Source organism: Lates calcarifer, linkage group LG2 (genome assembly GCF_001640805.2).
Source record: "Lates calcarifer isolate ASB-BC8 linkage group LG2, TLL_Latcal_v3, whole genome shotgun sequence".
Classification (NCBI taxonomy): Eukaryota; Metazoa; Chordata; class Actinopteri; family Centropomidae; genus Lates; species Lates calcarifer.
Genome location: NC_066834.1, coordinates 10,721,762 through 10,737,808, shown reverse-complemented (window position 1 = coordinate 10,737,808; position 16,047 = coordinate 10,721,762). Strand labels below are relative to the sequence as shown.

At 40.6% G+C, this 16,047-nt stretch overlaps 1 protein-coding gene across 3 annotated transcripts in view; it reads right to left on the bottom strand.

Moving 5' to 3' along the window:
• si:ch211-210p4.6 (mitogen-activated protein kinase 8 interacting protein 1b) overlaps window positions 1-16,047 on the bottom strand; it is a 57,718-nt gene that overhangs the window by 18,567 nt on the left and 23,104 nt on the right. For all 3 annotated transcript variants that reach the window (XM_051075318.1, XM_018683334.2, XM_018683335.2), the window contains 2 exons: window positions 6,369-6,626; window positions 477-558 (listed from right to left, as the gene is read on the bottom strand). In XM_051075318.1, the coding sequence (XP_050931275.1) occupies window positions 477-558; window positions 6,369-6,626 (340 nt within the window). The remainder of the gene's footprint in view (window positions 1-476; window positions 559-6,368; window positions 6,627-16,047) is intronic.

Here is a 16,047-nt window from a genome sequence, read left to right as displayed (position 1 = left end):
GAAACACAGAATGCAAGTTACTTTATCCAGATTTTTTGAAGGTTTTGTTCAAGTTGAGTTTTAAAATAATTGTGCTAATAAGTGACTTACTTAATCCAATTGTGATGAGTTGTTGCCAGTGAGTTTAAGTCTTTCCTCACATGGTGCTCTAAAAAGAGCTGTTTCAACAAGCTACGACAGCTCCCAGCTAACTAAGCCCCCGAGCTGGCTAACACACACACATATACCGTTGCCTCAGCTAGCCACACTTAGCCCAGCAAAGCTAATCCAAGTCTTAACACTGTCCCCTGAGGATCAGAGAGACACACAAGCTGTCAGACTCAATGCAAATCACACAGGCATTCAGCTGCTGTGTTAGTAGCACAAGGATGAATAACGTCAGAAATAACATTCTCATCTGCACATCCCAGTTATAATCATGAAAGAAAAAATAATCTGACAATTCAATTTAAGTATGAGCTTAGAAAGAAACTCACCTGTTTTAAGAGGCGATGACGAGCCTGAAACCTTCTCCTGCCAGCTGTATTTCTTCCCAAAGGAGTTGTTGTTTAATGTGTCCTGGGGACATGCAGAAAAGGAGGAAGAGAAGAAGGAGGAAGTGGTGAGAAAGGAAGATAGATGGAAAGTACAGAGAGAAAAAGAGATGAGAGAGAGAGAGAGACGTTTGGTCAGTGAGTTCTGGATCCTGACACTCAATGTACACAACTTTTTGTCTCCCTCTCTGTCACACACACACACACACACACACACAAAGCTTTTATTCTGTTGAATGAGCAGGGATTCTTTTGTCTGTGCTCCGTGGTGTGCATTTAAAGGGAACCAGACCTTTTACCCAAGCTACTGGGAACACACACACACACACACACACTAACACACAAACAGTTGGAGTCTCTTTAGGCTGCTTTGGGGGAGTTGTTCACAGATAAGAGAGTCTTTTCTAGAAACCATGATACCCTTCAAAAGCCTTTTTTCCTTCTTTCAAGGAAAGAAGGGTCAGTTCATCCAAATCACAAATACTTTATTTTTCCTTTGTTGTTTGTCGCATTTGAAAAAATGTCAGTGCCCTACAGAACTCTTCCATCTCTCAATTTGAAAATGTTTTCCAGTAAAAAAGGAAAAAAAAAAAAAAAAACTACATAGGATGATGGTGGAATCACTGAAGGTTGTGTAAAGTTACTCTTTGATCACACACACCTTATGATAAAAATCATTTAATGCTGATTTTGATACAACCAGTGAGCTGCCAACTACCAAGTGCATGGGACCAAAACATTCTCATGACAGAAGTTCACATACACAACAGAGGCAGAATCTTATTAAACTGAGGATGCGAAACAGCCAAAATGTTCTGAAAAGTCAATGGTGAAGAGAGGGAAAGACAGAGTGGGGCTGGATTTGAATCAATTTAATACTAGTGATGATATGATTCATGACTTTTGTTGCTCGTAGTGATCAACTACAGCAGACTATCACCTGCATCTGCAGCTCACCCCTGCTTTACAGAGCCTTATTAAGAGTTTCAGCTCACTGATAAGGTGTTAGTCAAGACCAAAAACACAGCTAAAAGAGAGTGAATACTGGACTTAGATTTGGCAGGTGGACTAAACACAGTACCAAACAAATGAATAAAGTTGCTCCATCACTGCTGTAAGTATAAATAAACATGTATTTGCCATATCAAATACGATAAAATGCCAAATCTGACTAACGTCTGGTGCCAGCTTTCGGTATCTGACTCAGTGGTACACACACGCCAGAAAAGTGTTGGATACCCAGCTAGAGACAGACACAGTGATGGCAAAGGGAGACGGAAGGAGAACTGGAAACTCCTGTGACAACGACGTGTCGTCCAAAATAAGATCATGTCCTCCCCCTCCTCTGTCCGCCCACCGCATGACTCACTTCCCATCTACACGTACCAGGCGGAGACGGAGCTGTTGCCATGGTAATGAGTGAATCAGCAGGTGGGAGACGGCAGCATCAATCCAAAGAGCAAAGGTTTATTTTACAAAAAGATCATCGCTCGGGGCAGTGACTCAGTGATATTGTGTGAGTGAGTATTTGTGTGTGTGTTCATTAATGACTAAGATCTACACTGATGTGACTCTGAAAATACACGACCTTGTCAACTAGACATCACAGTTTGGCTGTAGGCAACATACACACACATGACACTACATGTACTTACAGAACAGCTGCAAAATTTGAAATCACAATGACACTACTATATTGTATATATATTTTGTGGATTATGTCCACAAATTATTACATATTGTTATATATTACAAATTGTTATATTTGTAATTTTATCCATCATTTCTAATGACATTACTAATGACAACACTATACTGTCCAAGTAATTGCTGAGATCTGGGAACATACTGACATTTGTTACAGTGACGTCTTACAGGGTAAGAAATGCAAACCATCAGACGATCAGACAGACTGAAGCAATTCTTTGCCTCAATTTCTTCTTTTTTCTCTTCTAAATAAGTCTGGCTAACCCAGGACATTGTTTACAACAAAAATAAGATCAAACTTGGAATAAGCTGGAATTATAATGGGGAGTGTTTTAGCCACTAGTCTTGCCCTTACCGAAAGAGAAACAGGGTTTAGTTTGAGTCTTCGTGGGATTTTTCTTCATTTAATTATTCGGCACAAAATGCCGGCACAAGGCCGATCACTAGATCTAAAAATGTTGCTTTTCAAAAAGCCTGACAGCTCTAACCCTGATCAGCATTCAGAGATGCCTTTGTTCAACCACAGAACTCTGTCACTCGCTGCCAAATGGTGCAGAGCTAAATGTATATTTTGCATTTTTACTGATGCACTGACCTGGAAACAGTCACCCAGTGTGCCGTGTCTCTTTCTCTTGTTACAGTACTCAGTCTGAGGAAAACTGCCTGGAGATCATCAGCACTCATCTATCTCATCTCATTTGAGTTTTGCCTGCAATGACTGACTAAACCTCAGTTTTCGGCTCTGTTGGAGATGGCAGAGCTGTAGTAGTGTCTCGATTGTAGGTATAATGGAGAAGAATCATCATTAAAAGAATCAATTCAATTATTCGGTTGCTGACTGTATTTGTCTGCTTATTTTAGACATGGACCAACGTCTTTCTGCACTAAGAAGGTAAAACAACAGTTAAACTGTGAGGCTGTAAGAAAAAAAAAATCACTTCCTTAGCTTATGTGTAAAATCCCTGGAAGAAGAGTAAACAGGCAGACCAATTTCTACACCCACAGGAGCAAGAAATAGACCAGAATGCAATACAACCACAGCTTGTATGGTGCAGATCTGTTGATAGTAGTGTATTTAGTACAAACAGAGCCTTTTGCAGAGCTACCTTATGCCACTGGGGCTGTCAAAAGGTATTCTGGGAAACCACTAGCTGAATTGCTAACTGGAGTAGTTCAGCCTGGTTGAGAGATAGCGTTGTCAACAAAGAACAAACTACAATACTATCTCCTGGAATATGCCAAATCTGTTGAGCACTATTCATTTTATTTGATTAAAATATTCTTTAACTCTGAATTGAGGTCCAACATACCTGTTGAACACTCATACGTACAGTTTAAGAGGCTACACTTAAACGGTTACTGAGAAAAGTGCACTTTGAAGTCGCACTAAAGTATCACCTTAAGATTTGAGGGAACATTATTCTATTGTACTACTGCAGAACAAACACATATTTTATCCATCAAACTCACAAAACAAAACAGATTGTTTCCAATCTCCTTTTTAACGAAGTTGACACCATTCTTTACCATTAGCTCTTAAGATTTCTAAATTCCAGAAGTTCAGTGATCTGACCCCAGGATCTGCTGCTGATGGATGTTATGTTAATGAGATGTTTTTTTCATGTCAAGGTTCACGCAAAGGTCACTTCCAGGAAAACATCACCAGTTTAACAGTGAAATATTTGAAATCAGATTTTGTTTCCTGTTTTTTTTTTTTCTAGCTGTATAAAAAGAGTGAACAAGGTCCCAGGAGACAAGAAGACCTCCCAAGAAGAAAAATGCTTCAGAGCAATTATTTCCTTTATGCTTTTCAGTTCTGACAGCTCAAACACACACCCGTACACACACAGACACACACACACACACAAGAACAAAGGCACAGCAGCAAGTACAGTAGGCTTGTTTCCACCTCATGGAAACTGGGCAAAGAACAAAGCGCAGACAAATATAGCGCTACGTGGTTGATCATGTTGACAGCCTTCACTGTGGGGGAGTGTGTGTATGTCAGAGCCATGGCCAAACTCACTAACATATACATCACAGTATATGTTGCATAATATGAGTATTACCATTCAGGCATTTCAGAGTTATAGGTATAAATGAGTTTTTTTTTTTTTTTAATGCAATCTCAGAAATGAATATGACATGTATAAAGCATACCAAAATCAATCAATCAATTTGTTGCCTTGAATCAGTTATTCAATGCCCTTGAATTACTCTGCAGCTCTACAGAGCTTTAGGCACATTATTTTGGATGTACTGCATGGTTTACTCTCACCTCTCTAATCAACCTTGTTTTCAGCAGCAGCAGGCAGATTGTTTGACCTGACAAGTCATGATAAACCCTCTGTACACCACCTAGCCAGAACTAGGGGCAGACAGACGACATTAGCAACAAGCAATCTAGCAGATATTTTTCTCAGGAGTTAATGGAGCCCATTGGAGTCCAGAGCAATATTAAGTGAATAATTTTTTACTTATTTAATGTTGCTCTGTCTGCTGGCTATGTAGGATAATGTATGTATGTATGAAACAATCTTAGCAATTACTTAAGTGAATACAGTGTTATCATAACTGACAAATATAAAGACCCTAAGCTGTAATAAGCCCGAATTACTCTTCAGAAGTGTTTTACAAGACAACAGAAGGATTATGTTTTGTCATCTTGCGCGAATGAGGTGTGTGTGAGGAGACACTCCTCCCAAGAACAATGACAGCATCAGTCATGTCACCACATCACTCCAAACCACGTTTTTACATTCAGGTGACAAAGCCTTTTAAGGACTGTAGAACTTATGACGAGAGTAAAGGAGGAAGTCAGGTGACTTTCTTAAAAAGCGTGTAAGGAAGAACGTCAGGATGAGGATGGGGGTGGATGGATGGGTCGACAAGAAGTTGGAGATCGCTATTCATTTCCTGTTGCCTACTGCCAGTAAACGTATTTTTATTTTCATTGTTTGTTTGTTTTTTTTTTAATCATGAAGACATAATTGTTGCCTAACCTTAAACTTACTGTTGTCATCATGGTCATTTTAACCCAAATCACGATGTTTCTCTTAACCTGACCATGTCTATTTTTGTGCCTAAACCTCACCAAACCTCAACCATAGTGTTGTCACATGATAAAAAAGATTTTATTATTATTTCCCAACAGTGATTTGTTAGAACTTTTCAAGCCACAGACAAATGATGCCAATCTTGTTGCTATCTACTGAACCAGCCTGTGTTTCTACCAGTTTTTGCGTGGAACCATTGTAATCACGGATGTGTCATCAATAGAGGGCGTTGCACCATGAAACTCCTTCCAACCTGTAGAATATGACACACCCACTAATGTCATCAGGTTTTGAACTTGAAAACCTGCTGTTTTTTGGTTCCAACTCAGAACCGACTTTTGAGGTTTCAAACCAATTTATTTTTGGTCGAAATCCTCAGAACAGGGACAGAATCTGTTCTATGTTGGTGGAAGAGGGGTGGTTGCTGCTTTTAATACTCTTACACACACACACACTCTCTCACACAAGCTTTGCTGTACAAACATGAAATCAATAAACACTGATCATCACTCATGCATACCTACACTGTCACACACACAGCCTCACCCAAACACGCATACTCATGTTTGTATGTCTATACTTGCGAGGACCCGAAATGATACTGTACATTCTACAGCCCCTAACCTAAACCTGACTCTACCGTTAAGCTTAAAAGCAGCCGTCAAACAGCCCTTTGAAGACAAAATGTCCTCCATCTTGAGGACTCAAGAAATTGGTCTTCTCAAAGATTGGCGTGTGAGAAGACGCACACAGTCACGAGCTCTAGCAGCATTCAAACACAAACAGAGACGGGCACCAAGAGGGAAAAAAAAAATCTCTGTGTCTTAACAATTGAGGCTGTTGTTCATCCCAGTAAACACATCCTGTCAGAGGAAGAATTGTAATGAATCCAATGGTGATGTCACACAGGTTCTTCATTCATAAGTCCATTTTTACATATTTGTGTGTGAGGAGGAACCCAGACAGGCACACACAAGGATGGACAGACAAAAAATCTACTGCTTACTGATCAATATTTGGTTATTTGCTACAACCTGCACGTGTGTGTGGATTAGGTTAATTTAGGCTTTACCTGTGTGCGTGGCACAATTGGGAAGAGGTTAAGGGTCGTTGGTCTCTTGGGCCGGTAGGTATCCATGGTAACAGGTGCTCCGGGGTCCTTGGTGGCTGGCGGGGGTGCGATGGCGGATGCCTTCGAGGACTCTTTGTCACCGCGGTAACCGTCAGCACCGTCTATGAGGTCCAAATGCAGCATCTCTGCCTGAAGCTGGCCAACGGCACCGAGCTCTGCCCTCCCTGACATGCTATTGGTTCCTCGTCTCACATGGCCCTGCAGGGATTGGAGAGAACACGCCGTCAGTCGAGGCAGAGAAAGAGAGAGGGAGAGAGTAAGTGTATGTGGATGGGATGAGGAGATTGAGCTGGCCAATTAGAGGCTGCTCTGTCTCTAGACTGTAACACTATCACTGCCAACACTGAGCAGCTTAAAGCAGCGAGCAGAGACAGAAAGTATTTCCAGCTTCAGCTTCTCTACATTCCAGCATTTAACTGTGGTAATGAGTAAGAATAAAAACTCCCCTTTCTTTCTCAGCTTTTTTTTTCATTTTTGTCTCTTTTTAATGCATACTGCTTTTAAATATCGTTTTATTCAACTTCTCATCTAGCTTGATAATCAGAATGAGCTACCATTTCATTTTTACATCATTATTTAGTTTGACATTGTGTTCATGTTAGCCAGTTTCTATTTGGGGGTTGAGGGGGTGTTGTTATTTTGCCATAACCAGTCAGTAATGAGTGACGCATCAGGCCCATTGACATCATATTCACCTAACATGGAAGCTGCACTAGTGGTTTGTTGCTAGGAGCAGTTAACCAAATGGTTGTCATGTTGATAGAAATATTTAAGAGCTCTTATTTCTGTACGTTTACTCACAGCAACTGTGTTGACATTATCCTTGCTTATTGCAATTTGTCTGACTATTTACGTCAGTTGTGTGGATCTAGGAGTGACAATGTCCGTCCACCACTTTGACGCCATGACATTTGGTACAGAAATTCATAGTCCCCAGAAGATGCACTCTGCCGACCCTGGTGATCCCCTGCTCTTTCCCCTACTTTCACCATGAAGTTGACATTCTTGTTTTCTTGACCATAATATGTCAATGATTTCTCAGAAAATATGCATTCATTCATTGTCCCCAGTTGATGAAAAGAATTTCAAAATTTCAGTTATCTAATATCTACTTTAAGGATCAAATGCCTGCAAAACTAATATGGCATCCCAATCAGTTTCAGATGTTCAGTTCAAATTAGCAAAAGTTTGAAGTCTAACAAGCCAAAATAACTTTGTGAACAGTATACCTGCTATACATCTGTCAGCCATGTCATTGCTAGCAGGCTGATGCTTGCTTTTAGCTCAAAACACTGCCATGCATAAATACAGCCTCACAGAGCTGCTAGCATAGCTTTACACTCACAGTCTTGTTCTGCTGCTGTTTTCTTTGCTCTGGCACAGCCAGATGGAGTTTCTATTTTTAATCCTGACAATAAAGATCTACTTAGCTCAAATGTTTTAAGGCAGGGGAACAGACATCAATTAGCCAACACCATACCTATTTGAATTGCTGAAAATAAGGGAGATGTGGACGCTGATTCAGAGGTCTGGAATCAAGCTAGTTTTTGTGCACAATGGTACAAAGGGAACTGATATACCACTCTATGCATATGGATGGATCAGCTACAACCAAATGTTTCCACCTCAAAACAGCACTGGTAAAGATCCTCAACATTTAAATTAAATGTTAAATATATTGTAATCAAATGAGTGGCTTTGCAGCACCACTGGAGCACTGCTGTTTAACTTGGAGCAGAGATTCACTGACTGTCTTTTACAGTACGGCTGAAATCAGAGCAAGTGACAAACGTGAGCATCATCTGAGCGACAGTAAGTCAGAGGGCACTGGGCCAGTACAGTCTGCTTCACTTACTATCACTATCCCTGCAGCCCCCTAACCCCCCCCCAACACACACACACACACACAGGACACGTTAATTCAGCTGATGTAGATGCTTTGACACCAGAGTCACTGTTAAGCCTATTACTGTCTTTATAATTTGCTTCACATGTATAAACTAACACACAAACAACAGATAATACAGTACAAACACACAAAAATATGCATGTGCTGCCTTAATAAGAACTATAACACCTACATTGCGATTAAATCACGCATTGGTTTAAGGTAACTTTTAATGAAATATTACATTTTCATTCATCCAGTTTTAGTGTCATGTGACACCTTAAGAGGCTTTTACTGCCTGACAGGAGTTTGAAAAAATGTGAATAATTTTAGCAATTTTGCATAAGAATCAAGTCATGGTGAAGCATAATCCAAATATATATGACCATAAAACCTTCCAAAGTCCATGACCCAGTCTTCAAAGCCCAGTAGGCGTGCCCCGGACTGAACTTATTACACATAATTATTATCTCCATATGAAACATGCAATTATATCTAGTCACGCAAGCTCTTGCACTCTTATCTTACTCATGAGGTGAAGCAGTGCATGATAATGAATAATCACCTAATTCTACAAATAAGTCAGAACATACTGGGACATGAATTAGCAAAGATACTGCAAAGCAAAACATCTAGCTTGTATACAGCAGCCCTGAATCAGAGATAATCAGTTACTGATCACAGTCAAGTGGGGAGGAAAAAAAAAAAAAAAAACTCAAAAGAAAACTGTAATTCTCCTTTAAGAGCCTTTAAGAGACACTCAGCTGCCATGATAACCACATTCACCACAGTCTGGTCTATTTCTGGAGAGAAGTGTGATGGCAGAGCTGTGAGGTAAACAAACCCCCCTCATTCACTGAACAACATTAATATCCTAACTAATAATCATTTGTAGGAGTGAAACCAAGGCAAAAAGCATGTGCAGAGTATTTAAGAGCGGGTATAAATATGTATGTGCAGCTGCAGCTGGTAAGCTAACCCACAGTGGGTGAATGGGATGGAGGTTAATCCAATTCCATCGACTAGGTGTTGCTTTCAAGCACATTTGTATGCAGCAAGACACCAATCACAGATATCCAGGAGTCTCTCTCTTCACTCAACAAAGAGGGAGGCAGAGAGAGCGGCTGTAATGATTTGCTAAAAAGCCAAAAACCTTTGAACTGGGGCTAAAATGGGACATGTTTGTGAAGCTGCATTTCTTTTGAGTCCTTGAAAATCCATATTTTTAGACTAAATACCAATACAAAACCTGTCCCTTTTCAGATGTTTCTCCAAATGTAGGCCAGCAATGCTGCCTTGTAATGAAGCATCCAGGCAGCCTTTGTCGTATGGTAGCATCCAGAAACGTCACATGACCATGTTGTATTTACCTGTTCTTTTATGCACAGTTGGTCATCACTCACAGGTAAATACATTATGCGATGTGCTACACTGAAAATGCCCCTGGGCATAAACCTGACTGAAGGTTATGAATGAAAATGTCAAACAAAAGAAACACTCTCTTGAAAATATGGACATCTGCAAAAGCAAAAGTTAATAATTGTCAGGGACATGTGCACAGTGTTTATAGTTGCTGCTGTTTGACAGGTCCACTCACTCTATTATATATTGGTCTTTTATTAACTTAACTCCCATGGTTATAAAATCTTTGATCCATTCATCTGTCGATTTATCGATCATCCATTTATCCATTCAGCATTATTTCCATCTCTCCATTCTGCCAGTTCTGCCCATGCATCTATCCACCAATCAACTATCCATCTGCCCATCCATCCATGTATCTGGCCATCTCTGAAGCTACCATTCTTTAATCATATATCCATCAGTCTATCATCCCTTCATCCATCAATCATACATCTGTCAGTCATCCATCCATCCATCCATCCATCATGCATCTATCTGCCCATTTTCTGCCCAACCTGCTCGTACTATCCACCAGCTTATCAATCATCAATCCATCCAATAAGTACCCATAAACTGTTGTTTGATGAGCTGTCAGAAGATGGTCCTGTCACCCCTCCTCCTCCTCCTGTGTCCTCCACTGTGTGTCTCCATGCCTTTGATAACAAGACAGCCTCTCTCCTGTCATAATTCTTCTCACCTTTTCTGGCCCATCTCTCTTTCCTTTCACCTTTTCACCTGATGAAAATCAAAACCTGCTAATGTATACAAATTTCTCTTCTTCCTCTCGTGCTTTGTGACCTTTAATTATTACTGGCCCCTTTAAGAGAGCCCCGGCCCCTGTTGCTAGGAGACGAGGGGCTCAGTGACGATGAAGAGGCTGAGGAGATGCAGCTGCCCTGAAGATGCTGTAATGCTCGGCTCTAGTCCAATCAGAGCAGCCCGAGCAGGGGAATCACACAGATCAACAGATCGAAAGTAACAACATAAGACTTGTGCAAAAAAGACTAAGAATGCTAAGTTGTTTCCAGGTTCCAGGAGCAGGTAGCATCGAAAAAGCTTCGATGAACTTACATATATGCAAGTCCAAACAGCGACAAAAGGGAATGTCTTGCAGCTCAAGAGACAGATATTTTTCCCAGGAGTTGGTGGTGACCAAAAGAGAAATTTTGCATTCATCATGACCCCAAATGAAAGCATATGTTGTTCCCTGTCTGTATGTAATTCTTTGTTAACACATAACGGGGCATAACAAATCTTTAAAGTGTCAAATCTCAGCATTGTGTTTCCAACATTTGCCGCTGCCTCAAAGTGGTCAATAAAAAAAATAAATCTAGTACTGCAGCTTTAAATGAATCCATAGAAACCGTGGATAATAACATGCTGCTGATCAAACTGATAAGTCCCAGTAGACAGGATGCCGGTGTACATGAATAATGCATGAGTAATGCATGAATATCTGCAAACGGCTGAATGTAAGTAAGCACCTATATGACAGTAAATGATGCTCTAAACAGGACCAGGGAGAATTAGGGCTTCTCTTGTTTCTGTTTGTGTTGATGAAGCAGGTTCCTCTCTGCTGTTACCATGTGTGGATTAGATGACGTGAGCAGTATCCATGGGGGCTGTGTGTGTGTGTGTGTGTGTGTGTGTGTGTGTGTGTGTGTATGCGCCAACACTGCATGTATTTTCAGCTTTGACACGTGCAGTAGGTAAGAGAAACACTGTTGCCATGGAAATAGACCTCCTTCTCCTCTCGTGAGTGTTTTGCTGGACCCTGTCTCTTGCTATGTATCCCTCTGTATCTCATCTCTCTCTCTCATATCTCCCTTTCCTCGCACTTGTTGTATTGCTTCTCTCTCTCTATCTGCCGTGCTCACTTCCATTGTGTATCTTACTCCTCTTCCTCTCTAGGCTAATGATATCGGTTTTACTAATGTTTATTAATGCAGGTAGCTGTTTAAAAGAGTTAAAATAAAATCAATCATCAAAGCCCTGAAGTACAGAAATATCAATAATTTAAGTAACAATAAATCTAAATGATTTGCATTTACAATTCACTTTGAATTCAAATATGATGGCATAACTGTTAGGCAATGAACATTAGTTCTAATAAAATGTTCAAATGTTTACAAAAAGTATGTATATTTTTTGTTTTAATAAGTGTATATAATGTTGGACAAAGTTCAGATTGCACATGACAGTCACAAAGTTTTGAATACCTTGTGTGTATAGTGACTTGAGAAACAACCTCAGGCATCACCCTGATGAAGGCAAGATCACCAGAAACATTTGAGGGACAGTATGTTGGAGAAGAGTTGTGTGATGTGTTTGTCTTTGGTGAACCTGATGGGTTTGATGAATCATTTTGGTTAATGTTAAGACAACAACTTCATTTTATGCTAATCTAACATTTAATCAATCTAACTTTTAATTTTACATTGTCTCTATGTCTCTATCACATTGTGACAATAGAAGGCAGTCTAGGGTGACCAGCCTTGATTCTTCTCTTTGTAGTATGTATCTGTGTGTGGTTCCACAGTCACTTAAATGTAATTGCCTATTCTATCTGACCCCACCCTGACACATGCTTTTTTCAGCCATCGACACAAAACAAATGACTGCTAATCAAATCCATTCACCCCTGCACACATGGAAAAAAGCACTTTACTCTCTCTAACACACATACACACATAGACAGTGGCAGTGATGATGCATGTTGTCATTTCATGTCTCTGAGTAACCTCAAATCTCTTTAGGCTTCCTTCTGGATGTGAGATGCACCACATTAATCATGACCACCGACATGTGCACACTAACTCACATGAAAATTGTTTTTTTCTCTCTTGAATTTGGGGTACTGTTCCAAAAAAAAAAAGGCCTTTTCAAGAGGCGCAAGCAAATAATAGTATTGTTATCATATTCATGTTTGAATATGATATGTGTTTCCACCACAGCTGACAAACTGTCAACTCCGTGTCTTGACAGTACCCGAGTCTTTGGGAGCAGGGATTTTCTTTTCGGGGGGGGGGGTGCGCAGGCACTCTGGTGGAGACAGGTGTGTGAGAAGGGGAGAATGCTCATTATGCTGTTGTAGTATTTGTATAAATATAAGATTCCATGAAACAGCATTTAAATCATTGTGAAAATGCTGATATGATTAGAACCCTGTTTGGCCTGTACTGACATTTTCAAATGTATGTGCACCACTTTGGATATGCCCTCTGACCCCTCACTATAAACCTCCCCCTGCTGAGGCAGACACCACGCCTGTCTGAGGTGTGTGATGCTCCTTCCATGTGACTGTCCATTATTGATGAGACAAGATGCATCCTACAGCTCCCCTGGGATAATGAGCTCATTGATGAGGTCACTACTCTGTGTGTGTACATACAGTTGGGGCTCTGTATAAAGCGCTCACAGTTCATAACCCCTTTCTCTCCCGACATTCTGCAGCTGCACCGCCTCCTCCATTTTTAAACAGGTCGGGCCTCCATAGAACACTGTGCACTTTTAAATAGAAAGCAGAGAGCTGAAGCTCTGTGTCTCTAAGGCCTGTGATGACAGCTGAAATATGACAGACAGGCCACAAGAAAGTCAGTCTGTCTGACCCCCAGCCTGTTCATTCACTGAACCTCTCCTCTGTTTTCTATGTCTGCATGATCTGAGAGTAACTTAAAATTAACATTCATATTTTTAATATTTTTAATTTGCAAGACAAACTCAGAAAACTATACAGAGGAGAAAAGGAGAAATAATCAGAAACAAAGCCTGCTAACATGTTAGCAACACCATTAGCACCCCATCGGAGATGAGTCTCAGCCCAATGCTCTCTATCCTTTTAGCTATGGTTTGGCCTCCACCAATTCCTTAGAAACATATCTGACTCTAACTGTATTTGTTATATGTCTGTCTCCCACTTGGTGTTGGACAGGGAGCTAACAGTGGGTTTATCGTAGCTTATTTGCTAAGAACAGCTTCCTTCACTTTTATGTGAATGACTGAAAATAGCAGGAATTAAAAATTAACCATTGTGATGCAATTTGTCGTTCGACTTTGTCTTTCACTACAAGCTCCTCCATCTGGAGTGGATTTAACACTAATGACAGAATCAATCCTACAGTTATTGTGGGTAGTCTGGGATTTGTTTTCGGCATTGTGTTCAGCAGCTTCAGAGAACATGGTACACATGCAGATTAATTGCAACACCACACATAAAAGAAATGGACACACCACAGTTAGATGATGCATCTTGTTACCAACTAGCACAAATGAATATTTACATATCAAAAGAAGTCTATCTTTGCTGTATCTGTGCCGTTTCTGTAGCCCCAGCATCCAAGCAGTCACAGGGAACAGGTCCCCATGACAGGAACAAACAAACAAAAAATGTCCCTAATAAGAATGTAGCAATGCAAAAGATGGTAAGAAAGAAAATCTAGAATACAGACCCCTGTTAGCAGGCTTTAAATGAAGCTTTGGAGAAAGTTCAACAAGAGAGATCCTTTTTCTCTCATTCTACTCCTCTACTGGTAAATTACTGTTACTTCTTCCCACTCAATCTTCTCTGTCACTTCTGCTTTCCCAAGCTGTCAGAAGTCACAAGTCCTTTATCAAGCCAGTCATCTTTCTATACGTGTTCCTAAAGCCAATGGATTACTGGATGCTGCTCTTTAAATATCATTGCATCTTTTTGTCTTCCAGACTAATGTGCAATCACAGATGACCATCATTCCCTCTCATCACCACCCTAACCTTCAGGATGTTCCCAGAGATTCAACTCCTGCTGGCTTTAATTCATCATGAAAGGGACTTTGTCTTTTCTATTATGTTTATCTTCTGTGGGCCTGTGTGCAGTGATGCTCAATCAGAGCCCAGAATCCACCTGCTCATCAGAATAGCAGCCCAGTGTGGGCTTGGATGGCCCCCAAATCTTTGTATGTGTAAGGTTAAACTTAAAGTTCCCTCACTTCCTTTTCTATGATTCCCACTATGAATTCCTTTTGCTCCTGGTGAGATCCTGGAGTCAGACCGTCTTCATTACCAACCAACAAACCACAGAAGCCAACTGTTGTGCTACCTATGGGGACTTAATGCTTGTCTTTCACTGGTGATACTTTGTATCTTTCTGGGACGATGCAACTAATACTTTGGTGAATGCTGTTTTTATGATCCTGTACAAATTACTTCTTATGATACCTTTGGTCCTCATCTTGTTTAAGGTAGGTGATTTGTAATCACTCATTAAATTTTGTGTTTAATCCAAACTGTTCTTGCAGTTTCACAAGTACTTAAACTTCATTTGCCAACTGCTGTCTTCAAAATGTATTGAAAATGTGTTTAGCGTGTCTGATGATCTACAATCAACAAGCAAGCAAAAATGACACGAGACAGAGCGATGGAGGGAGAACACACTGTTCAGACCCACCAGCAGAGCCTGCTCTTCCCCTACAAAACAATGTTCCAAAACATCCTTAACTGAAATGTTCTCTACATACACAGAAGCAAAACAGTTTCATGTCCTGAGGGTGACAAGACTATGTGAATGAAACGCATGGTTTGTTGTTGTTGGTGCAGTCACAACTGTCTCATGTTTGCCTGTCAAAGAGCTATTTTGGATACTGATCTCTGTGAGGTCCCTGCAAGAGAATGAGTCATCAGCATCCCTACACACATGCACACACACCTCCAGCAGAGAGCGTTCACATTCAATAATCTTGACCATAATTAGCTCCCTGGATATTTTGGGGGGGGGGGGGGCTTTTTAACCTAAAAATATTCTGAGCACTCTGTAGTATCGCAGCAATTTCCTCATCTGTCAGGGTCAGTGTCACTAAAACAATCAAATACGAGTCACAGTAAAAAAAAAAAAAAAAAAAATCTCTCTTAGCTGCTCCTATAATTGGCACTGAAAAAAGCCCCTCGACCCTCCTGTTGCCTTGGTTACGGTAGCGTAGCTGAATGGAGGGGGAGGAGGTGATGATGGTTTCACTGGAAACACAGCCGGAGAGATCTGACAGAATGATAAATTTACCTCCGCTTATTTTCTCCCTCTGTACCACTCCACATCTCTCTCTTGTGGTTGAATTTCATTTTATACTTGCTCCAGTTTTGATAATGACCCACTCATTTCTATGCCAATAAAACTTGAGAAAACCAGGGTGCTGGAAGGCCTACGGTGATCGCTCAGAACTTACCCAAAAAACCTTTCCACTTCAGCAAAGTTTTGGAGGTCTTGAACAAACAGTAAACAGCTCAGAGTGAATTATTTAGATACCCAGGATGAAGCAGGGCCATCATATGCAATAAGAATCAAGGTTTTTATAGAGC